This window comes from Lissotriton helveticus, chromosome 5_1, assembly GCF_964261635.1.
Source record: "Lissotriton helveticus chromosome 5_1, aLisHel1.1, whole genome shotgun sequence".
In the NCBI taxonomy this organism is placed as follows: Eukaryota; Metazoa; Chordata; class Amphibia; order Caudata; family Salamandridae; genus Lissotriton; species Lissotriton helveticus.
Genome location: NC_136065.1, coordinates 1011343741 through 1011370435, shown reverse-complemented (window position 1 = coordinate 1011370435; position 26695 = coordinate 1011343741). Strand labels below are relative to the sequence as shown.

At 42.7% G+C, this 26695-nt stretch overlaps 1 protein-coding gene across 1 annotated transcript in view; it reads right to left on the bottom strand.

The window, feature by feature from the left end:
- Nucleotides 1–26695, bottom strand: part of ADAM12 (ADAM metallopeptidase domain 12) — a 1594455-nt gene that overhangs the window by 1170123 nt on the left and 397637 nt on the right. The window contains exon 4 of the mRNA XM_078640467.1: nucleotides 21714–21897. Within this exon, the coding sequence (XP_078496593.1) occupies nucleotides 21714–21897 (184 nt within the window). The remainder of the gene's footprint in view (nucleotides 1–21713; nucleotides 21898–26695) is intronic.

Sequence of the window (26695 nt, the reverse complement as noted above, 5' to 3'; positions counted from 1 at the left end):
GCTTCCTCAGATGTATGGAGATTCACAAAGACCTGTGGCATATTTTTCAACTACTCTTGACCCTGTTGCTGCAGGATTGCCTGGCTGCCTTAAAGCCGTTGCGGCAGTTGGTGTCAGTATTCAGAGATGTGAGAGTATTGTGACCCCACAATTATGGCGGCCAAAAGCGGTACAAAAGGGGGTGGTGATGGACGGAGCATCTGAACCAATCAAACACTCACACCCAGTCACAAGATCTGGGTTTAATCCATCACCATTCTTTAGCCCACTCTGCCACCCCAGTTCAGACATGGCTATATGCAAATCAGTCTGACCCTGTGCCTCATGGGAACAGTCCAGCCCGAACTGCCATGAAGACGGCTGTAATGCCAGAAACCGGCCCTCGGAAGCTTGTTTCCGGTCCAGGGAAGGAATGGCTTGGCAGTTCGGGGTGAACTGTTCCCATGAGGCACAGGGTCAGACTGATTTGCATATAGCCATGTCTGAACTGGGGTGGCAGAGTGGGCTAAAGAACGGTGATGGATTAAACCCAGATCTTTTGACTGGGTGTGAGTGTTTGATTGGTTCAGATGCTCCGTCCATCACCACCCCCTTTTGTACCGCTTTTGGCCGCCATAAGTGTGGCAGGGTATGCTCAGACGTGAGTCCCTTGCTCACTTTGCCACTGGATTCAAGCAAGCCGGGCTGAAGACGGCTGTAATGCCAGAAACCGGTCCTCGGAAGCTTGTTTCCGGTCCAGGGAAGGCATGGCTTGGCAGTTCGGGCTGGACTGTTCCCATGAGGCACAGGGTCAGACAGATTTGCATATAGCCATGTCTGAACTGGGGTGGCAGAGTGGGCTAAAGAACGGTAATGGATTAAACCCAGATCTTTTGACTGGGTGTGAGTGTTTGATTGGTTCAGATGCTCCGTCCATCACCACCCCCTTTTGTACCGCTTTTGGCCGCCATAGGTGTGGCAGGGTATGCTCAGACGTGAGTCCCTTGCTCACTTTGCCACTGCATTCAAGCAAGCCGGGCTGAAGACTGCTGTAATGCCAGAAACCGGTCCTCGGAAGCTTGTTTCCGGTCCAGGGAAGGCATGGCTTGGCAGTTCGAGCTGGACTGTTCCCATGAGGCACAGGGTCAGACTGATTTGCATATAGCCATGTCTGAACTGGGGTGGCAGAGTGGGCTAAAGAACGGTGATGGATTAAAGCCAGATCTTTTGACTGGGTGTGAGTGTTTGAGTGGTTCAGATGCTCCGTCCATCACCACCCCCTTTTGTACCGCTTTTGGCCGCCATAAGTGTGGCAGGGTGTGCTCAGACGTGAGTCCCTTGCTCACCTTGCCACTGGATTCAAGCAAGCCGGGCTGAAGACGGCTGTAATGCCAGAAACCAGTCCTCGGAAGCTTGTTTCCGGTCCAGGGAAGGCATGGCTTGGCAGTTCGGGCTGGACTGTTCCCATGAGGCACAGGGTCAGACTGATTTGCATATAGCCATGTCTGTACTGGGGTGGCAGAGTGGGCTAAAGAACGGTGATGGATTAAACCCAGATCTTTTGACTGGGTGTGAGTGTTTGATTGGTTCAGATGCTCCGTCCATCACCACCCCCTTTTGTACCGCTTTTGGCCACCATAAGTGTGGCAGGGTATGCTCAGACGTGAGTCCCTTGCTCACTTTGCCACTGGATTCAATCAAGCCGGGCTGAAGACAGCTGTAATGCCAGAAACCGGTCCTCGGAAGCTTGTTTCCGGTCCAGGGAAGGCATGACTTGGCAGTTCGGGCTGGACTGTTTCCATAAGGCACAGGGTCAGACTGATTTGCATATAGCCATGTCTGAACTGGGGTGGCAGAGTGGGCTAAAGAACGGTGATGGATTAAACCCAGATCTTTTGACTGGGTGTGAGTGTTTGATTGGTTCAGATGCTCTGTCCATCACCACCCCCTTTTGTACCGCTTTTGGCCGCCATAAGTGTGGCAGGGTATGCTCAGACGTTAGTCCCTTGCTCACTTTGCCACTGGATTCAAGCAAGCCGGGCTGAAGATGGCTGTAATGCCAGAAACCGGTCCTCGGAAGCTTGTTTCCGGTCCAGGGAAGGCATGGCTTGGCAGTTCGGGCTTCACTGTTCCCATGAGGCACAGGGTCAGACTGATTTGCATATAGCCATGTCTGAACTGGGGTGGCAGAGTGGGCTAAAGAACGGTGATGGATTAAACCCAGATCTTTTGACTGGGTGTCAGTGTTTGATTGGTTCAGATGCTCCGTCCATCACCACCCCCTTTTGTACCGCTTTTGGCCGCCATAAGTGTGGCAGGGTATGCTCAGACGTGAGTCCCTTGCTCACCTTGCCACTGGATTCAAGCAAGCCGGGCTGAAGACGGCTGTAATGCCAGAAACCGGTCCTCAGAAGCTTGTTTCCGGTCCAGGGAAGGCATGGCTTGGCAGTTCGGGCTTACTGTTCCCATGAGGCACAGGGTCAGACTGATTTGCATATAGCCATGTCTGAACTGGGGTGGCAGAGTGGGTAAAAAGAACGGTGATGGATTAAACCCAGATCTTTTGACTGGGTGTGAGTGTTTGATTGGTTCAGATGCTCCGTCCATCACCACCCCCTTTTGTACCGCTTTTGGCCGCCATAAGTGTGGCAGGGTATGCTCAGACGTGAGTCCCTTGTTCACTTTGCCACTGGATTCAAGCAAGCCGGGCTGAAGACGGCTGTAATGCCAGAACCCGGTCCTCGGAAGCTTGTTTCCGGTCCAGGGACGGCATGGCTTGGCAGTTCGGGCTGGACTGTTCCCATGAGGCACAGGGTCAGACAGATTTGCATATAGCCATGTCTGAACTGGGGTGGCAGAGTGGGCTAAAGAACGGTAATGGATTAAACCCAGATCTTTTGACTGGGTGTGAGTGTTTGATTGGTTCAGATGCTCCGTCCATCACCACCCCCTTTTGTACCGCTTTTGGCCACCATAAGTGTGGCAGGGTATGCTCAGACGTGAGTCCCTTGCTCACTTTGCCACTGGATTCAAGCAAGCCGGGCTGAAGATGGCTGTAATGCCAGAAACCGGTCCTCGGAAGCTTGTTTCCTGTCCAGGGAAGGCATGGCTTGGCAGTTCGGGCTGGACTGTTCCCATGAGGCACAGGGTCAGACAGATTTGCATATAGCCATGTCTGAACTGGGGTGGCAGAGTGGGCTAAAGAACGGTAATGGATTAAACCCAGATCTTTTGACTGGGTGTGAGTGTTTGATTGGTTCAGATGCTCCGTCCATCACCACCCCCTTTTGTACCGCTTTTGGCCGCCATAGGTGTGGCAGGGTATGCTCAGACGTGAGTCCCTTGCTCACTTTGCCACTGCATTCAAGCAAGCCGGGCTGAAGACTGCTGTAATGCCAGAAACCGGTCCTCGGAAGCTTGTTTCCGGTCCAGGGAAGGCATGGCTTGGCAGTTCGAGCTGGACTGTTCCCATGAGGCACAGGGTCAGACTGATTTGCATATAGCCATGTCTGAACTGGGGTGGCAGAGTGGGCTAAAGAACGGTGATGGATTAAAGCCAGATCTTTTGACTGGGTGTGAGTGTTTGATTGGTTCAGATGCTCCGTCCATCACCACCCCCTTTTGTACCGCTTTTGACCGCCATAAGTGTGGCAGGGTGTGCTCAGACGTGAGTCCCTTGCTCACCTTGCCACTGGATTCAAGCAAGCCGGGCTGAAGACGGCTGTAATGCCAGAAACCAGTCCTCGGAAGCTTGTTTCCGGTCCAGGGAAGGCATGGCTTGGCAGTTCGGGCTGGACTGTTCCCATGAGGCACAGGGTCAGACTGATTTGCATATAGCCATGTCTGAACTGGGGTGGCAGAGTGGGCTAAAGAACGGTGATGGATTAAACCCAGATCTTTTGACTGGGTGTGAGTGTTTGATTGGTTCAGATGCTCTGTCCATCACCACCCCCTTTTGTACCGCTTTTGGCCGCCATAAGTGTGGCAGGGTATGCTCAGACGTTAGTCCCTTGCTCACTTTGCCACTGGATTCAAGCAAGCCGGGCTGAAGACGGCTGTAATGCCAGAAACCGGTCCTCGGAAGCTTGTTTCCAGTCCAGGGAAGGCATGGCTTGGCAGTTCGGGCTGGACTGTTCCCATGAGGCATAGGGTCAGGCTGATTTGCATATAGCCATGTCTGAACTGGGGTTGCAGAGTGGGCTAAAGAACGGTGATGGATTAAACCCAGATCTTTTGACTGGGTGTCAGTGTTTGATTGGTTCAGATGCTCCATCCATCACCACCCCCTTTTGTACCGCTTTTGGCCGCCATAAGTGTGGCAGGGTATGCTCAGACGTGAGTCCCTTGCTCACTTTGCCACTGGATTCAAGCAAGCTGGGCTGAAGACGGCTGTAATGCCAGAAACCGGTCCTCGGAAGCTTATTTCCGGTCCAGGGAAGGCATGGCTTGGCAGTTCAGGCTGGACTGTTCCCATGAGGCACAGGGTCAGACTGATTTGCATATAGCCATGTCTGAACTGGGTTGGCAGAGTGGGCTAAAGAACGGTGATGGATTAAACCCAGATCTTTTGACTGGGTGTGAGTGTTTGATTGGTGCAGATGCTCCGTCCATTACCACCCCCTTTTGTACCGCTTTTGGCCGCCATATGTGTGGCAGGGTATGCTCAGACGTGAGTCCCTTGCTAACTTTGCCACTGGATTCAAGCAAGCCGGGCTGAAGACGGCTGTAATGCCAGAAACCGGTCCTCGGAAGCTTGTTTCCGGTCCAGGGAAGGCATGGCTTGGCAGTTCGGGCTGGACTGTTCCCATGAGGCACAGGGTCAGACTGATTTGCATAAAGCCATGTCTGAACTGGGGTGGCAGAGTGGGCTAAAGAACGGTGATGGATTAAACCCAGATCTTTTGACTGGGTGTGAGTGTTTGATTGGTTCAGATGCTCCGTCCATCACCACCCCCTTTTGTACCGCTTTTGGCCGCCATAAGTGTGGCAGGGTATGCTCAGACATGAGTCCCTTGCTCACTTTGCCACTGGATTCAAGCAAGCCGGGCTGAAGACGGCTGTAATGCCAGAAACCGGTCCTCGGAAGCTTGTTTCCGGTCCAGGGAAGGCATGGCTTGGCAGTTCGGGCTGGACTGTTCCCATGAGGCACAGGGTCAGACTGATTTGCATACAGCCATGTCTGAACTGGGGTGGCAGAGTGGGCTAAAGAACGGTGATGGATTAAACCCAGATCTTTTGACTGGGTGTGAGTGTTTGATTGGTTCAGATGCTCCGTCCATCACCACCCCCTTTTGTACCGCTTTTGGCCACCATAAGTGTGGCAGGGTATGCTCAGACGTGAGTCCCTTGCTCACTTTGCCACTGGATTCAAGCAAGCCGGGCTGAAGACGGCTGTAATGCCAGAAACTGGTCCTCGGAAGCTTGTTTCCGGTCCAGGGAAAGCATGGCTTGGCAGTTCGGGCTGGACTATTCCTATGAGGCACAGGGTCAGTCTGATTTGCATATAGCCATGTCTGAACTGGGGTGGCAGAGTGGGCTAAAGAACGGTGATGGATTAAACCCAGATCTTTTGACTGGGTGTGAGTGTTTGATTGGTTCAGATGCTCCGTCCATCACCACCCCCTTTTGTACTGCTTTTGACCGCCATAAGTGTGGCAGGGTATGCTCAGACGTGAGTCCCTTGCTCACTTTGCCACTGGATTCAAGCAAGCTGGGCTGAAGACGGCTGTAATGCCAGAAACCGGTCCTCGGAAGCTTGTTTCCGGTCCATGGAAGGCATGGCTTGGCAGTTCGGGCTGGACTGTTCCCATGAGGCACAGGGTCAGACTGATTTGCATATAGCCATGTCTGAACTGGGGTGGCAGAGTGGGCTAAAGAACGGTGATGAATTAAACCCAGATATTTTGACTGGGTGTGAGTGTTTGATTGGTTCAGATGCTCCGTCCATCACCACCCCCTTTTGTACCACAGATGTGTAACATGTCACCAGATGAATTTAGGCAGGAGAACACTAGTAACTATGAGTCATGTAGGAAGTTCAAGTGGTGGACCATTCAATAGGATGGACTTTATCAAGATGCCTGCATATAACGAGCAGAGATGCATCCTGATTATAGGGTGCATTTTCTCTTGATGGGTAGAAGCCTACTCAACAAAGAGAAATTACAGTATCACTGTAGCTAAACTGCTGTTGGGTGAACTCATACCACGGTAAGAATTTGCGAGTTCTCCGGAGTAAGACCGTGGGACTCATCTTAATAATGAAGTCCTTGAAATGCTGTGTGTGGCTCTTCAAATGGATCAGAGATTACATTGTAACTTTTGTACTAAGGCTTTGGGAATAGTGGAGTAATTAAATGGAACCTTGAAGTCTCGATTTGCAAAGGTTTGTGCCTCTCTGTATTGGCCAGATGTATTACCACTGATTCTGATGAGTCTCTAAAATACTCCTAACAGGAGGAGAGGATCATCGCCTCATGAAATTCTCATGGGATACATAATGAGACTGCCAGCTGTACCTGCAAATGCATTTGTGAACATCACAGATGAGATGATACTCGATTACTGCAAAGGACTGGCTGATGCGGTGCATTCTGTTTCTCACCAGGTTGGACCTGTCACTGTAAATTCACATCAGGAACAGTGCCATGACCTTATATCTGGTGACTGGGATTTGGTGAAAATATATGTGTGATAGGTCAGTTTGGAGCCATGGTGGAAAGGCCCCTACCAAGGTATTCTGATCACAAACATTGCTGTCAAATGAGCTTGGATACCTAATTGGGTGCATGCATCGCATACTCAGAGAGCAAGGTGCCCACATGAAGAAATAGTGTTTGAACCAAACCAGAGAACAGTTGTGACGGTACATCCAGAAGAGCAAAAAAGGGGTGAAGAACTGCAAGATTTCACACCAGTACAAGTTCCTGAAATATCAATGAGTGGTGTGGAAGTACCTTCTGAAGAAACTGTTGGAGTATCACCAAGGCAGTTGATTGAAGGAATGTGTTGGAAAAGAAGGACACATTTGGAGATTTGAATTGGTAAAAGGCGATTAAGTTAAGGTGTGTGAATCAAATGTGTACTGCCTGCAATCATCGAAGAAATAGAATCAAGCAGTATAAGTGACACAGAGGAGGATCAGCAGACACTTAGGAGATTCAAAATAGCAAAGGTACCTTGTCGATGGAATTCAGCACCTTAATGGACTTTCTATATGAGAAATTTGCCTAGTGGTTAAAATAAAAGTCCAGATGAATTGATCTCCAAGTTGTTTAGCTCCATGATATGTCACATTGTAAAATGGCATGGATTAAAATAAAAAATTTGAAACACACATTGCAAATGAGAACTTGACGAACGTCAATATTTGAATTTGAGACTGAAAGCAGCTTCAATGATGAATGATTAACTGTATTAAAAGTCAAGAAGTAAAAGAGACTGAAATAATAAAAGAGTTAATAAAAACAATTCAAAAGAATTAAGAAGAATTCCTAGATCCAAGGTTGCAGTAGACGAATAGGGATAACAAATTTAGAAGAGGGCAGAGTAGGGTTAGGGATGACTCATGAGGGTCATTGTATACAAGCTGAATGAAATAACTACAAGTCAATTTTCAAAGGTTTACTCTTAGTACAAGTAGACTTTAAAGCAGAGAATTGAATCTGCTTGCTGCTATATTCTTCTAAAGGTATGACTGTAGACCAACGTGTATCCTTACCAAAGCAAGATGTAGGATCAATATAGATATTAATAGAAGTAGTAACACTGTTAGCTTCATTTGTAGACTATTCAAAGGAATAGTGTTCAGCCAACATTTATTCTAGATTATTTCAGGAATACACACAAGCCTTGGATGCCAAGTATTGTTATGTTTGCACACATTTACCTTCTTCAGCTGCAGATGAGGTGTCTTATCACTTCACCCAACTGTCCTATGCAACTAAATGTACCATTCTGCTTAGCTAAGGAACATTTTGAATATTTGTTTTCCAATTACAACATGATTTTTTCAAATCTTTCTCTTCAAAAAATGTATGAAAATACACCCACGGGCAAAAGATCAAGACACCACATGGTATTTCTTTAGATCATCCACAGTTATAAACACTGTCAAGCCATATGACAATAATTTGACCTGTCTAATGTGACCCTTAGAAAAGACATACATTTTGGCATTGGAGGAAAGAAGAGCTCAAATCTTTCATAGTAAAAACAAAGATGATGTTTTTAGGACGGTTTGGAGGAAAGAAGTAGATGAATATAAAAAAAATGTTATATCAAAAATTGAAATTAGACAGATGACAAAAAGGTAAACTATGAGCATATACAAAGAAAAAAACAACTTAGAAAAAAGGCACCATGGGATCACTAGTTGTATGCACACATGTGAGGTTTTAGGAGGACCTGTTCAAATTCTTACATGGGAAGAAGCAGTCTTTACAGGGATTTACTTTGTTTGTGGACAAGATGAATATTTTCAGTTATCTGCTGATTGGGAAGCAATTTGTTACTTAGCCTTATTGCTTCCTAAATTGTGCCATGTAAAGAGCTTTGATTATGACACCCTCCCACAGTCATAAACAAAGTGTTTATAATGGAGCACAGTTAGTAGAAGACATTGCTAGTGTTATCATACCACCAGTATTAATAGGTTTAAATGATGAAAAGATTAGAAAGCTGTTAGCAATAGTGGATACATGAGCAATTAGTATATCTGGTGCTGTGTTTGCTGTTAACATGAATTAGTGGCTATTAGATCCCTGGTTTTACATGATTGGTTAGTTTTAGATATGTTGCTGGCAGAGAAAGGTGGAGTCTGCAAGATTCTGAAAGCTCAGTATTGCTGTTCATACATTCCAGATGAGACTAGAAAGACAGAAGAATTTGCAGAGAACATTTCAGACATCAAACCTGAACTTGTGTGCTGACGGCAATTTCTTCAGGGCATCAATTGTTTAGCCACTGCATCAAAAACTGGATACACCATTCTTCACGACCCCACAAGGCCAAAGTGACTCCTACCAACCGTGAGGTACAAGTTAAAAACGCAAAACACAACCCCTCCTGTGAGTTGTCTCTGGTCTCATGTCGGTTTCTTAACGATATTAGGAGACCTGCACCGGCGTTTACTCAGCCCGTAAGTCAGCGTCTTGACTCACCCGACTATTAACACTCACAACAATTGCTGCCCTGAAGAAATTGCCGTCAGTACACAAGGCAATGAAACATGTTGGCGTGAGGTATGTGGCTATATGAATAACAGCCCTGCCCAGCTTTTTAAGTAGGTAGGTTGCACGAAGGAATGGAATAAAGGTTGTATAAGCGTGCATTTCCTATCCTTTTACAGCACATTGTTTGTTGTTTGTTTTTCTGTATGCATTTTCATTATTCTTTCCACTGCATTTTTTTTGCACATACACTTCTATGTTTTTCTTGGACACATTTCTTTTAAAGCTTGGTGACTGCCGATGATGAGAACAGGGCAACACTGGTGAGTACCTACCAGGTTCCCCGTTGGTGGTTCACCCGTGAGGGGTCACCTCGCATTCTCACATTTTTTCACACTATACATGGTTATATGTTGTCCATTCAGCACGACTGTCTAGTAAGGGATTACGTTTTTTTAAATAATATTGGGCATAATAACAGTGTACTTTCTACCCCATGAACTGTGAAGATCGGGGAAAGAGTTGTAAAGTTTTGCAACAAGTAGTACATTCGTATAAAAAAGAGTAAAGAATATTGCCTGAGTAGGACCAGGTCAATATAGTTTGAATGACTTTATGAGTGGAGGGCGACCTGTGTCCTAGTTTTCCCTCTGTGCTCCTTGTTGTGTTAATGGATTTGTCACCTTGCCAAAGTCCAATGTTTTACCTTTGGATGTATTCTCTTTTTGGAAGACAAAATCCTCCAGTTGAGCAAGGATGGAAGCTGTAGCTGGACAGGACTCCACAAGGTCAGATACCTGTATCATGAGCGCCTGCTAAACATATTTTCTGTGAGGCAAAAAGCTTTGAGAGGGGCAAGCATGGTCTTTTTGCCCTCTAGAGTGTGATCTTCCTGGGCAAGCCCTAGCACCTTGTCCCAGTTCTCCAGAAGTGGAAAAATAACTAATTTGCACCTTTCTATGGTTAAAGTTTTCTCTGGTGTGTCTAGAAACCCACAGCACCTCAGAGCAGACCTCTAGGCACCAGGTCTCTCTCCAGCAAGGTCTCTTGCCCACTGTAAGCAGCTGATCTCTCTTTGAGTCTGCAGTCTCATTGCATTTTGTGTATCTGAAGCAGACAAACAGAAGGCCAGCCATTTGACCCTTGTTAAGCAGTTCTAGTTCTTGGGTGCCAGCAGGAATTAGAAGTCCTTGAATCCTTTAGAGAACCCTCTAAATCTAACAGGAATAATGGAGGTGGAGCATTCTTTCTTCCAACAGGGTATTCTTCTTCAGGTATGTGAATGTTTTGAGGAGTTGGTGGTTGAGGTGTCAGATTTATCCTGAACTAGCCAATGATTGGAGACATTCTGCCAACGGATCCTAACTATATCCTCACATAACCCCACCTTCCTTTGGAACATTACCTCTTTGCCTTACTTTAAAACTGTAAAATTACCCAAGACCCTCGGTTTCAATATGACAGAACCCATGGATGTTGATTCATCAAAATGCCAGGAGTACCGGAAGTGACATCACATACTCTTGGACTTTATTGACATCAAAGGAAGTGACATAATGTGACCTTTGACCCTGAATAATCCCAGGAAGTGATGTGACTTGACCTTAACCCAGATGACATCACAATAATTGACATCACAGAAGTTTATTACAGTTTATCAGATATCCCCATACGAAGGGTTTAGATTTTAACCCGAAATGCATTGGGATTGATTTTCTGATTTTGTTTTTGTAAATAGACAATACACTGTTGATGTTATAATAACGAACAATGCTTATGATTTACATAAATATTATTTGAATCTATGAGAGTGATATTCACTGAGTATTGTTTTAGATATGATTCTTTCTTAAAAATCATTTCTGTTCAGATAAACACACAAACATTTTTGGGTTTTATTTAATTGAAAACTGTTTATTGTAGTAGAGACTTTATAGTCTAGAGCTGTGCTTCACGTAGATCGAGGTATTCCACGGCCTTGTCTTCACATTGTTTTATCTACTAGGGATGCAGGGCTACATCCCTTCACGTGAATGCACGCTAAAAATCGGTTATCTTTGTATAAATAATCTTCATAGTGTGCTTTAACTAGCCAAAAGCAGGTGTGCAGGCCCACTCTCTAAAGTAAAAGGTCCAGCATTTTGCCATAGGTGCCCCCTGTAAGCCATTGGTGCCCCCTTATGCCAACAATACGTATATTATGCCAGTCCCATAATTTTGATATTAATGTTATTCAAGTCCCATGGCTGACCCTTATGTCACAATTTACCTTTAGTATGATTGGATGATGTTTGTCCCTCTCCTATATGTTATCGCTATCTTCCTTTAAGCTACAAATCACTTCCAGCATGAGAGCATGACAATTTTGCCATGGGTGTCCAATACCAAGAATCACCACCAGTATGCCTGTGCCAGCCTTATGTAATGGATATCCCATATACCAAGTATTATCTCTAGTATACAGGCTCTGTCTGTCAATAACTGTCTCCAATGTGTCAACACCAGTATTTTGCAAGGGCTAAAACCAGACTCACAAGCAAACCACATTTTCACTCATGCTCATTTACATTCACTAACATGCACTCATTCTCACCTATTCACTGTTACTCAAGCATTCTCACTCACTTGCACTCATTCATTGCTACTCTCTTGCAGTCAAGCTTGCACTCATTGACACATTATCACTAATTCTTACACTGATAAATTCAAAGCTTCTCACGCTGACTTGCACTCACTCCTACCCTCACTCCATCATTCTTACTCACCCTGATTCACTCATTCCCACTTACTGACATTTAATCTCATTGAAGTTACTCCTCACTCACATACATGTGCTCACATACACATAGGCTTGCACATGAACATTCTCTCTCTCACACAAACACTTTCTCAACCACAAGCAAGCACACAACATACATTTAAAAATGTTTTACTCTACCGGTGCTCTAGTTTTTAATACACTTATAGTGAACAATATACAATTATTCACTATTATTTTAATTAAAAATGAGCTGAAAACAAGGAAGCTGCGACCCCTAAATGATGTCCATGGGAGAAACCTTGTGCCACCAGCCAAGACTGTCTTCAGATTCTTGGCTGGTGGTGCCCTATTTAGAAGAGCTTGTGTACCACTTGATATGCAAACCGATTTTATCCCCCACTGTGACTGAAACCTGGCTGTCCAGGAAGGGGTCCTGTGAAGAATAGATGAAGCCCTCCCTGGCAACCTCACACCAAAACAGGTAGTGCTTTGGCTGTGTTTTGTTCTGCCAACTGTTTGTGTCCAATCCCAGATAGCTAATCCAGCAAAGCAGTTATCAGTTAATCCCACCCTAACCTTCCAGGGTTCAGAAGCAAGCCATTGCCTTCTGAGTCAAGGTCATTAACTCTCCCAGTTAAGGATGTGTATTTGAAATGTGGGGGTGCGATGAGAAGCAGAACTTGTTGTAAGCCAGTTCTAGCTTAGGCAACCTAAAGAACATTTGTATTGTTACTTTTCTACAACTCAAGTTATCAAAAATGTGATTTCACAGTTAAATCCGAATTTTGAAAATTATGAATGGAAATAACTTTAAAGGGCTTTACTAGCACTTTGCCAAACAGACAGTGAAAATTAACAATTTTAATAACACCTAAGCCTGTCTTATGGAAAACTTAGCTCCACCAACACAGTGAAATAGCTTTTTAGGCCTTAGTCAATGTGAGGGCGCACCCTTAAAAGATAGTGTACCACTTTTTAAATTAGATTCCCGGACTACTGGACTTACAAGGTACACTTTATGAGAGTCGTATGTACATATTAAAATTAGCCTGGGTGTGAAATTCCTCACCGCTTGCGAAGTTTGTGGAGTTTTTCCCACTCTGTGCTGATTTTCCCAAAACTCCACAGAGGGGAGTTTTTTCCTAGCTCACCAACATTAAGTTGGCGAGCGAGGAAAATCTTACTGCGGACCACCTCACGGCGAGATTTCTCAATGCAGGAGGTCACGGATGGTCACTACCGCTCGCAGTGAGAAATCTTCTGTTCGCGTTGAAGAAGCTGCCACTCGAGTGGGACATCTACTTGAGCAGCAGAAAGAAGCAACACCCTCTTGCGCTGTGTGTGGAGCAGCAGAGTTTTTTGATCACTTCATGGAGTTCTGCACAGCGTAACTTGGCGAACTCTGCCCAAGCCTAATTAAAATAGATTTTGCAACATGGTGATGACACTCTTCGTTGACATGTTTTACTGCAGTGGCTTTAACCTGCAGCCTTGCCAGATCACAGTGGTGTTCTTAACAGTCACATATTTTTGGCATGTATGTGAGTTGTGCAAATACACACTGCAGCCCACCTATGATAGTTAACTCCCATGCCATTTATTCATTTTCTGTGTCATCTAATATGGCCTCACAGGAACGTGAAATGGACTGAGTGAGTATTAATACCATTGAATGGCCAGAGCACAAACACAGTGGCACTGAATAGCAGTGCACAGAGTCCTAACACCAGCAAGAATATGGAACAGAGAAAGGCAGAAAAACCTGTGAGGACCATACAGAAAAGCCAACTTTGCTACTGTCAGGCTTTTCTAAGCCTAGTAAACCTCTGGGTGGGGCAGTTTTCTTGGTACTGCTGGTCAACGGATTAATGGAGAAAATCATATGCACAGGGCCCAGATACCTCTAACATCCTCGAGTGATGGAACTTGGGGTGGAGAGTGTTTTTGATAACGATAGGATTGTATGTGGGTGCTTAGCACTCGTTTACATTCAGCTGCTCTCATACAAAAATAAATCACTTAGCTTTAAACATTTATCATTGTGCTGACTGCCTCTATCGCATCACATCGGTTATCTTTTTATTTATTTATTGGATCCGAGTTCTGCAGATTTGGAATTCAGGGCTGCTGACAATGGCTTTGAAGTGCTTTTCAGTTGTAAAGTTAGTTTACCATTCATATCCTTGATTTGTACCTCATGTTTGCGGAGCCATGTAAACCACTTGTTGTAAATGTGTAAACTTTATGACACTTCCTGTTGACACTTGTTTTGTTTGTAGAGAGCCCGTATACAAACGCTCTTTGGTTATTCTAGGTGTATATATAGCTTTCTGGTTTTGCATACTGTTTTTTTGTACTTTCTGCACGAAATGCACACACAAATATAAAAGTGAGTGTACGTTTTTAAAAATGCATCCAATAAATTCAGCATGTTTTAGAGGGCTCGAAAGGTACCAATACTAAAAATACCGTAATTATCTCTTCTGTGACATTTACAAAACAAGAAACCTTTCTTCACAGCTTTTCATTGCTGACCTTTAAAAAACAAAACTGCTTTATCCTGCCACTTTTTAAACCAAGAGGACAAAACAACAACGGAGTACTATTATGCTTACCCTTTTTTGTGAAAAACATGTACCAATGTGAAACCTTCAGTAAAAAGAAGTCAGTGAGGTATATCTTAGCACAGCCCATGGCCTTGGGCTAAGGTGTCTGCTTTAAATAGATTCAGTCACAGAAAATGTATAACAAAAGGCCTGTAATATGGTTTAAACAGTTCAACATAGAGGTTGTAGTGTTAGGCATCCAATCTCTATTTGTCAAAATCAATCTTTAAACTTTTATCATGCTGATCCTCTAAGCAAGTAAGGAACCATGCAATGTCCACCTTTCAGCGGCTGAAATGCACCTCTGACAGTGCTTAATTTGTATTAAAAAAAAGTAAGTGCCAGGGCTCACTGCAGCTTGCAGCACACATTGCCCTTGTTATGCTGCCAGTGATAGTGACAACACACCTGTTAGCCATCACACTCCAACAAGTATGACAATTCGGACTATTTCCGGACCCCATAGCTATGTGAATGGTGTGGGCAGCATGTAAGATTAATTTTTAATGTATATTGAATTATTAATTGACTGTTGTTGCGGTCATCTCGAAATTATCCAGACAGCGCCACCTTGTGGTCGATTGTCATTAGCCCGGTGCTGGTGACAGTACCAGATACCACCGGCTCAAATTAAGCTAATATATGAACACGTATCCTATATCTTCTTACATCTTAACCTGGTTAAATATACTCTCTGGGAATCCATATGTCCTTGGTAGATAGACTAGGCTCATCTGACTCCGCAAATCTAGCTTGGTAACTACAAGTCTCTTACTTGGTCAAGGGCCATACATGAACATTGCGCAACTCATACAAAACATGTCTTCTGATTCCAATCATATGAAACAATCCTACACAATAACGCCGATAGCATGTTACTCCCTTTCTAGTCCGTTAACATTTTTATACAAAAGTATTGGACCGGCTTCCCATTTTCTGTAACCTCCCCACGCCGGCCTTACACCTGCACCACATGGCGAAGACACCTTTTTGTCTGGTTGTGCAGTAGTAGAAAAAACGCCCCCCAATCCTAACAGTTTCTCGACTTCACAAACAACAGCATAATAATCTACTTTATTGAATATATGCAGACTTTCTTTTACCTTGAATATATTAGTAAACCCAGTTCTTAGGACTGTTCTGCTTTTTAAGGCCTTTTATAAGTTCTCTGGTATTTCTGTTGGCGGTTGAGCTTTTACTGGTCCCGCTGGAAATGATGAGGTCAGTGGAAACCCAGCGGTCTGCGTTGTTTGCCACGGAGCCGTTGGATGTTCAGAACTGCCAAAAACTCCAGTGAAAAATGCAGTAGAGGAATGCGTTATTATTAGCCAATGAGACCTCAACTCACCAATTAGCCGTGTAATTCCCCATTTCTCAGTGGAACCTGGGTGTTTTTCTTTTCCACTCTGAATACCCGCTAATTCAGCACTCTCTGAGTTAGCAGTCCCCTTCCCTCTACCCAGAGGCATTAACTCCGGTGATGCAATGGGTTTCAAAGGAGGGGTGGCACAATACTACAATGATTTTCCAGTGCTGCAGTCCAGCTGGAGTGAAGCGGTTCCTACCTCCACCTTGAACTGGAGCCAGCCTGCAGACTCTGTCATCAAAGACTGATTTCAGTGGCACAGGGGAAAGGGGAAGAAAGGCATGGTATTATAGCTATGCTTTTGCCAAGTGTCCACTCAGGGTTGTTTTGTTTCATCTACTTATGATGGTCTCAGCTCTGAACCTCCTATACGGATGGAGTGATATGGGTTGGATTTGTGCATACACACAAGACACTGAAAAGATACTAGATTTCTGCAACTTTTGCGATTCCCAGTTGTCTCAGTACCATTCAACTGTCTTGTAACCTGAAACCCACCCATGCCGCTCTATAACTGAGCTTCATTCACTTGTTTTACAGCTGCCAATGCTTCTCTGTCACGCTGGGGATGTCCAGCAGAGAACATTGCTCTCGATAATATTTGTTGTTCTTCTTTATATCTGTCTAATGACAGATCACTACAAGTATGCAGCCTTAGTCACACTATCTATGCTTTTTACGGTTTTCTGTATCTTTACTTACAAGTATTAGGATGCTAATCCGAGACAACCTGTACATTCTCCTCCCAAGTTTCATCACGCACAGGAATTTACAATGCTCACTCCTTGCCCTGGTCCAATCTTCAGTTTGTTTTTTCAGGGTCACCAATCCTTGTTTGTGCAGCTGGTTGAATGAATCGGTGCCTCTAATGATCAGGGTTTTCATAACGTTTGTAATGTTTAAATAAGCAAGCTGGTTACATTCCCCAAGGGGGTTACTCTTCACCAAATAAAATAAAAAAGCAGCTAAATGTGTATAAATATTAGCTAATAGTTGTTTGAACACAGTCTTTCCTTGCTGTGCCAAGAGCCCACTAGCCTCTGGTTTCTGTTGTTATTTTTTAAAGCTTCAATGCAGGTAAGATATCTACAAATGCTGGTGAGCACAGTCTAGCTGGGTAACCTAGGCATAGTTTAAATATGGACTGCAACCAAGTTGGCTACTCCCATTTCCATATCTGCACCTTTCAGCGATGCCCTGTTAACACCATGATCTCACTGGAATGCATGGTCACCCAGATGCCATCCAGTAGACAGAATCACATCTGTGGATGGAAGCTCAACACTGGTACAAAAACATCTCATTAGAATAATTCCCAGGCCCTTCACCACGTTCTTTCCTCGTGATGCTATTACACGTTTGCACCAGTTATTAGGGATTTTGTGTGGCGAACCAACCACACGATAGTGATGACCAACTCCTCTTGCTCGCAGGTTGATGATTCCTCATCCGATCTCAACCAGGCTGTATTGCTCGAGTATCTTGTTAACTTCAGCAAGAAGAAAGCAATTCCATAGTATTCAAGGGTCATCAATTTGTACACAAGAATGTCAGAGTTCATGCTTCTCCCCTGAGCATAATGCTGCACTGTGATGCTACGACATGTGATCCTTGGATCCTGCAGGCCACGGTGCCTCTCCTTGCTTGACTAAGCCTGGGCCTCTCAATGTTTTGGTAGCTACAGTGCTTAATTTGAGCAAGTGGTTTCCGGTGCGCGGCACCAGCACATTAATTGTTAACGCCTGTGCTTGTGACAGTCTGCCACAAGGTGGTGCTGTTTGGCTAATTTAGAGATGACCACAATAACAGCTAATAATTAATTCAATACAATACATATCTTATGGCTATGGGGGCCTGAAATAGTCTGAATTGTCACACTTGTATGAGTGTGTTGATTAGTAGATGTGTTGTTACTATCAATACAACATGGCAGAGACAATGTGTGGTGCAAGCTGCAGTGGCCTCCTGCCGAGAGCCCTGGCATTTATTTCTTTACAATGCAAGCACTGGGGAGCTGACATGGTATAGGCAGACTGTCTAGGTGGGGCCCAGGGTGAGGTTGGCTGAAGTGAATGTGGCTTGCATGCGGTTTGTGGTTCTGTCAGAGAAGACAAGTATAGCAGAGTTTAGTCAGTGAGGGATGCAAGGGATCTGGTCCAGAGAATGGAATGTTTACAGCTCTGGAGAAGCTGGAATGCCCTGGTTTGAAGACAATACTGATATAGCTCTTGGCCCTGTTTCAGGAGTTGATTACAGCAAGTAAAATGTTGTGGCACCTGTACACTATGCACTTTTTAGGGCTCGGCTGAAACGCGCGGAAGCGCGTCTCCGCCGAGAACTTATTGTGGCCGTGTCTCCTTTCAAGGAGACATTCCTGGCCGCGCGCATCGCCTTGTTTAGTAAGTTGGCATGCGTTAGGATGCATAGTTACATGATTTGTTTATGCAGCCCATAGTTATGCTTTACTCCTGCTGAGCAGCAACTTAACTGTATTTGATCCAACAGTTTTCTCTAAGTTAGATACCATTGTCCTGTTTGATACGCCCAAGATCTATTGTATTTCTTACCAAGATAACCAAAATCTGCCTCTTTTCCATTTTGCCAGTACTGTAGCTCACCGTGACTTCACAAAAGCAGGCTAACACGATTAAGCCTCCATTCCCAGGGTTGCTTCTTGTTATCCCCATTTGTGTCCGATGACACCACTGCTGTACGTGCCTGTTTGGCCCATTGATTAACCCCCGGACCCTTCTGGAGGTGGCGTTCTAGACTTCCTGCTGTTGTTCTTATCCCCTGCATTCAAGAGGTGCTTGGTGCTGCTTGTGGTCCAGCCCATGAGCGGAGTCAAACAAGGTCTAATAGAGTCATGCAACCAAGCAGCTCCATAATAAGCTTTGGATATTATTAATGTTGGTATGGTTGAATTAGAGTAAGAGCTGATAACAGTGCTCCATTTGAGAGCCTCAGCGTACACAATTGAGGGTGAAGGTGGTGAAGATTGCAGTACAGCATCATATTTTGAAAATCTTTGCTTCTTTTCGGCATGTACTATTCATTTTGGATTTTTGCTTTGCTTCACTGCTTGCAGCTGACCAAGGGAGATCTGGAAATCTGATTTGGAGATGACACCAATCACAGTGATTAGCGCAGGACTTGTGTGACACAATTTTAGATGCAGCTCTGTTACTTCCTTTGTGTTTATTGGAGCAGAAGAACCATCTCTAGAATAGACAGTCATGCTATCACTATTTATTAATTCTAATGTGGTAAAAATTGAAAAGAGCAATATGGTTGAAATCTGACAGTCCATTTTTAAATGACCTACATTTGAAACAAGTGAGAATAATATTCCTATGGATGCGGAATTGAAAGTTCAAAAACATTGAGCAATAAAGAAGAATATAAACAAGGCTACTAAGGATAAAGTAAAGGTACAAAGAAGACATAACACCAACACTCAACAAAATAATTTAAAAGATTGCATTCATATTGGAAGCACTAGAGATATAATAATAACACCTGTGGAAATCTATTAAATGAACAGTGCACTTTCAGGAGACAAACTGAGACCACTTGAATTCAGTAATCTAACCCCAAATTGCTCAACACTATTGCTAAGCATTTAAAGAATGGAGAAATAAATCCTATGGATCCGGATATAATTAGTGGTAAAACTCCTCTAGGAGAGGACATATTTGACAAAAGATAACTTACAAGTGGACAGAAATATGTATTAGGGCAATTAATAGAGGTATAGTGAACTGATTATTACAAAATCTGCAAATGAAAAACATCAGCGACTTTGCCCAATTTTTCTCCAATGGAAAACGTATTGTCAAACCTAGAGGAAGAGCTCTCTGCCATACTTGTTTAGTTCAAATCTTGTAGTGATAAATAAAAAGAGAAAACACCCCAGTGATTGAACCTGCACTGGTGTCATCTATGTTAATGTCTAACCAGTTGTTTGGAGTCCACATTATAATTTTTGGAAACAATTTCCTAAGGACTCCGATCATAATATATATCTGCTGACACTAATTTTAAAGTCACTAGCATCCCAACAGAATAGTAAGGAAAACACGAGATACTCAAACGGAAAGCCTATGGGTAGGAGATGGTCGAGTTAATGAGCAGCCCTTGACTGAAGTAAAAGCAAGTCAAAATAATGTGTAGCTATTTAGAAATAAGGACAAACAACAAATGAAGGCTATGGAATTACTCAAGGACGACAAAGAAAGGAATCATGTCGAATCATTGATTCTGAAATTGATGTTAAAGAAATAACAGCATTGTTCCATTAAAGAACGCTACAAAAAATCTATTTATTTTCAAATTTTTCATACAGAATAAACATAAACTATCACAAAAAAGTTAAAAAGAGAAGTAGGAAAATGAAAATGAAGGACCCTAGAATTACTAGGTTATAGGAGGTGTACTAAAAAAAGTTGAAAGAACCAATGAACTGTCAAACAGAATACTGAATCCATCTGCTCAGATTTATCTAAAAAAACAACAACTTTACAACAAAAACTCAATGAACTTGATGTTCAACATGTATGCGAATGCAAAGGTTACCTAATTATGGTCAAATAGATGAGGTTACTGTAAAAATAAATATAAAAAAATGTATATTTAAAAAAGAACTGTAATAAAACGAAATATAATTTATATACATGCCTGAAAAAAGATCAAATCACTCAAACCATTACCTAGAAAGGGAATAACTAGAAGAATATTGAGAGAAACATTAGATGCAATCCTAATATGAAATGATTATGAGTAAAACATATGTGTTTCAAAAAGAAGAAAGAAAATCCTCAATAGATAGAACAGCCATGAAGGAATAAGATCTGTACAATTTGAAGGTATATTTCTGAATGAAGATGGATGTCCTATGTATTGCTTAAAAGTGCTCTTGATTGTGCATTCTGTTTTAAATCTCCATGATACAACATTACACTAGTAGCATTATTGAAAGATCTCAATGGCAAAGAAACCATGATAGATTTGATAAAAAATCCACAATTAAGGACAGTGCAAGATTGTTTACATCACCTTCAACTTTTAGCTAACACGCATTGTTGCCTTATTGTAACTAGTTTTGTATCTCAAGTTTTTAGATTCAAATAAAGATTAAAAAATTGATGTTTTTCTTAACTAAATTTGATATTTCATTTAAGTTACTATGTAGTGTATTCTAGCCGTCAATATTATTGTATGGATTTTTTTAGTATTAATTTATTCTTGTTTAGATTTTATTTGTAATTTATTATCTTTAATTGCTTTTAGTTGAATAAAGAAACCTGACTGACAAGAAATTACTGTAGTGAAGGCTAGACAATTGAAGGTATGCAACAAATGTTTTTAAAGTTAGACATTGAAGAAAGAAGATGAGTCATTTATTTATTAATCAACTTAGTAAGGTGTGTTTTTTTTAAATTATGTTTATTGTATGTTTTTCACTGTTTAACATTGTCTTTGTGCTGTTATTATCAAACAAATAAATTGATTAGATTGACAAACAACGACTTAAATCACTGCCACAGGTCATATACACGTTTGTAACCAGTACTTCCTTCTAGCTGACTAATGCAATTGTCCAGACATCATGGAAAATAAGCCTTCAAACTCTTTCCAGTAATAACTACGCATCCCATAAATAAGACAAAGTTCCAGGATTGTCACCATGTGAATATCTGATAAACTTACCTGAAAAACAGCAAGACCACCACCTGGTTTTCTTGTTGAACTTAAATGTATTTTTATCACTTAACTAGTTTTTAATGTGTGCATGCTTCTCAGAAATGTATATAATTAAAGTAAATTCTTACCTTGCTTGTGAGCCAATGAGACAAATGCACAGTGTCATCTATTGATCTTCCTGAGTGGTTCAAATTGTATCCACATGATCCTGGAACAATGTTCACATTTTCTGCCAGGAAAATCCTGTGTTCTTGTTCTGAGTATGCCAGTGGTTCCAAAACATATGTCTTATTTTCTAATGAAAGAAATCCCCTAAAAGAGAAGAATTAATGGTCTTGTTAATGGACAAAATAATAACTCACCATCCTTGCTATGACATTGTACAATCAGATTGTACATCAATGCGCAGTATGTCGAAGGACACAACTGATGAGGCTCACCTATTATTATTTTCTAGGGATGGTAGTTTTTCGATCACTGGAGTGAGCATTGCATCGTGAATGTAGCCTAGACTTCAGAGCAGGGTTCTGCGAAGTTGGTCCTGGAGGGCTGGATCCATGCCAGAATTTAAGCATATCCCCATTTAGATAAATGTAGTTATCTTAAAAACCTGGATCCGGCCCTCCAGGACCAACTTTGGAGAACCCTGCTATAGAGTATGGAGGGACAGATGTCACAGCAGCAATAGTGCATCTTCTAAAATGTGTTATTCTATGGATTTTCCCAGCACCCCTCACTAAGGGTCTTTGCAAAGAGGGTGGCATAAAGGTCAGCAAGGGCTGAGTATGGTATAATCACTTAGGTAGATTCGTGGCTAAGACGAAAATGGGTCTATGCCGTGTGCGAGCAATGCCTGTGCTCAGGTGCCAATCACCACACCTTATTTATTAAATAAACTGTTCCTTCTCTCACCTCATAATCAGTGCGCAATATCTTAATCTCTGCCTTTTTAGGATTTGACTAGTCCAGAGATCCCTTTAGCTGTTTTTTTCCCCAAAAAGTCATAATAAAAACACACTGATACATAATGACTTTCGGTTATCCCTGTTCCTCTCTTGTTCTGTTGATATTTTGCTTCGGCTCACTACACTTCGGCTGCAAGGGGCAGCCCACTTCATCCATTGTCTGCCTTGCCCAGTGAGTGATAGCATTTTACTTGATCACATGTTCTCCTCTGCCAGAAAAGGAGTGCATTGCAGTGGCATGGTTGCTGTTCTTGGGCTGCTGGTTAACTCGTGTATTTTTGTATTGTGAGATGTGGGCCATATTGTTCTTCACGTTGTGCTGTAATTTTAAAACGTGTACGCTTACCAAGGACAGACCTCTTGGCTTTGCCAATAGGTGTTTTCTTTGTTGCCATTCTCACTCCTGTGGTTTGTTTTATTTCTCACCCTGCAGTCATGCTCTTTCTAGTCCCGCAATTACAGCTGCCAGTAACCGGGTGCTTGCTGCCTGTCAGCATCACTTCTACAGATCATAGGGCCAATTTCCAGTTCCTCTCTTGGCCATGTATGCTGCGTTTGTTCGTTTGCAGAACCATGCACTGTTTCGTTGATGCTGGTCGTTGCTTTCTAAACAATTTGGTGGTTTTCCCCATTCCTGGATTGATTTATCAACCTTGGTTGTAAATATTGCGTGCTGGTTGGTGAAAGTGTGTGAAACGATAACAGGAGAAGCCTTTGCAAGGTACAATTTTTCTTCTGATTGTCTAATTCGAATTAGCATTATTGGAAGCAAGTTGGATGTGGCTGTGCGAAACACACCTTTACTATGGCAGTACCGTTGCTACGTTAATTTCTCTTTTGGCTTATCTCTGCACCTGATTAGATTTGCTTTGGTTGCTGGGTTATGCTGTGCCTGCTGCTGCAACCTGTTCAATCTTTGCTTTTTTCATTTTATGTTTAAGTTAGACAGACTGATAATCCAACTGCTACCTATTTTTTCTGCTTTTACTTTGCTCTTTTTTATATTTCTTTCACTAGACCTATGAGCTGTGGACTAATTGTGAACTATGATTTTATATATTTTCACGCTATTTGTATTACTTTTCTTAATTTCATTTGCTAGGCAAAGGTAAGAAGGTTTATTCACAAATGTAAACATCCAAGTGCAGTGAAGTTATGCTCAGCATCTTGCTAATGCATTGCTTCAGGTCAGTCGCACCTAGCATCTGAAGCGTTGCAAGGATATATTTTAATCTAATAAATTGGCACGTTTCCTTTGAATAATGTCTTCATTAATCTTGGGAAAGGAGTTGACTACGTAGAAACTAACATACATCGTGACCAACAAGTTCAGACCTATGAGAGGATAAGAAACCGCACAGATGAAAATAAGAGGACACCTCTTCACATTTGGTGAACAAAAGTCAAAAAGTGGTCTTCCTTCTCATCTCTGCTGATCAACTTATATTTGTAGTGATGGAGCAAAGAGGAGAAACAAAATTTTGTGTACCCCTTGTGAAGTCATACTTCCATAATTATAACATGAACTAATGGAATGATGTGTGGAATTAATCAATCTAGAGTAAAATTGCACCTACACAAGTACACGTGGGAATTAAGTTTGCTTATGTTGCAATTATAATTAACTAACTATGTGATTTTGTCGTGTCCTAAACTAATAAGCAGCTTTGAAATAACAAAATGCAGCATAAATGTGCTTTTGTTTACGTATTTGTGGCAGAAATCAAAGGATAAGTAAGTATATTACGCCTAAATGTTGCTTAGCTGCTAGGTACTACTAATAGGGAAAACCCTAGTAATGGAGAACCGGGCCTTATGGGCCGAGCAGCGCAGGGCACGCCTAATATCTCCGGTTTCACCTGCCTTGTCAGACAGAGACACAAGACACTCTGTTAGGCGTAGAAAATCGGGTTTATTAGCTGCAGCTAAGCACAGTTATCCAAGAAGTACATGGGTATGTTCTTAGGAGACTGCCACTTAATTCTGTGGCGCACAATCTTTTATAGCACACATATTTACAACGTCTACTCCCATAACATACAAAACTGACAAATAGGAAAAGTTTGAAAACAAGCTATCAAGTATCTTGAATACGCCTTTCTTTCAGACCCTGTGGTCTCTCCTCCCCTAAAGTTAATCAATGCTAGTGCCTGTAATCCAATTTGCAGGTGGCAGGGCATATCTACGTGCCTCAAAGGATAGTTGAGTAATAGGAGAATACAAGGAGAGAATAGCGAAGGCCAGTCAAATAAGATAAAGTAAGGGAAGAATGGTGGGACCCAAACAGTCGACTAAGACAAGGATCAATCAGTCTAGACATGGATTAACAAACTCGGGCAGACCCTGACATTGGTTTCGTAAACAAGGACAAAGGGTTACTTTTTAACATAAGGGAGGAATAGCAGCTGGAAAAGCAAAAACACTCCGTTCGCCGTGCTGCCTGAGTAAAGGCAACACAAAATGGCGCCGGACAGAAAATGGCGGCTAAATACGAAGCAAAGTCGAAAACCACAGAACCTCAGTAAGGGGGGAGGTAAATATAAGGGCTAAAATTCTAAAATTAACATTCGTTTGTGTTTGTTTCTATGATAGTTCCCTTTCTGGCCTGTGAGGCCTAATAAAAGATGGCTGACTTGCTGAACTGCGAATAGAAAATAAACTGAGCATGCGCAAGCCTGACACCGAGTTCGAATGCGAGCTGCTTGTGCCTGGAGTGAAAGTGGTTCAAGGACAGAGTGGCCTGGAAGTCCAGATGACTGCCAAAGAATTTTGCACAATGGTTATGAACGTGATAGCTAACTGAGAACAAGACTAGGCCGGACATGGCCCAAAACAATGACCCATTTAAAAGCAGGTTGACGGAAGCGGAATCAATGTTGTAATGATGAGATGATGCTTATCCACCCCAAATTGTCCAATCAGAACTCAAATTTATGCTGAAAGTTACTCTTTTAGATAGATAGAGCTAGTGAAAAAGGTATAAAAAGTGCTGATTTTAGTGAAGAAAAAAACTCCTTTTCGATTTCATCTCGAGATGCTGTCCGTATGCTGATTTTTCCTGAGATGTAAGACTTTGAATGATTTTCTTATTTCTTTAGAATGAGATTTGAACTTTAGGTGCGGTTATTAGTCAGGGAAGTTCGAGAAAGAATGAATTTTGGGAACTATCTGTCTTTTGCTAAAATATTTGCATTCTGCAATGTAAATAAATGTCTATTTCTGAATTTTCTAAAAATAATGAAATTAATTGTTTAGAAATAAAATCCTTATTTTCCTCTTAATGTCGTTTTGAATAAAGAAATAAATAAAGTGAATACATTTTAGACATGTTAAATTTGCTTTTAATAAAAATTAGATAAATGGAGAATTAAGCTGGTCTTGAGTTTTCCTACGCCTAATTTTTTACTAGCAGATCCGACCACAGTGGCGGAGTCTAAATAAAATGAAAACCATGGTAAACTCAGTTAAACTGCAGGTGTAAATAGAATAAATATTCAGTTATAGTTTAGACATCCCGCTATGATACAGCAGCTCTTCTCTGAATCTCACCGATCCGTGGAGTAAGGTGTAAGTATTTTGTGAGTGAGTCACAGTGTCATGGGCCCCCGTGTCGAGTATATGTATGATTTTGTACTTCAGGGAAAGGTGTCATGGTTTTAGGAATTATTTCCGGAGAACCGCTACATCAGTAGCAGCTAGAGCATGGGTACTCACAAACTTTCTCTCGGGGGCCAAATTTACAGTGTGGTTTGTGGCCGAGGGCCGCACTGGTGGAGGCGGGGTCAGTGGGGGAGGGGGAAGGGGCTAGAAAGAAAAAAACTGTGACCATGAAGTTGAACACAGGCCCCTGCAGCTGACGCGTTCATCCACTGAGCCAACAGACCAGCATACACCCACATCTCTCTTTCTCTCTCTCTCTCTCTCTCTCCCTATCTCTCCCTCCCTCTGTCTCCCTCCTTCTATCTCTCTCTCTCGCTCCTTCCTTCCCTCTCTCTCTGTTTCCCTCTGTCTCTCTCTCTGTCTTAACTCTCTTTCTCTCTCTGTCTCCCTCCCTCTCTTTCCTTCCCTCTCTCCGTCTCCCTCCATCTGTCTCCCTCTATTTGTGTTCCACTGTCCATCTCCCTCTGTCTCCCTCCCTCCATCTG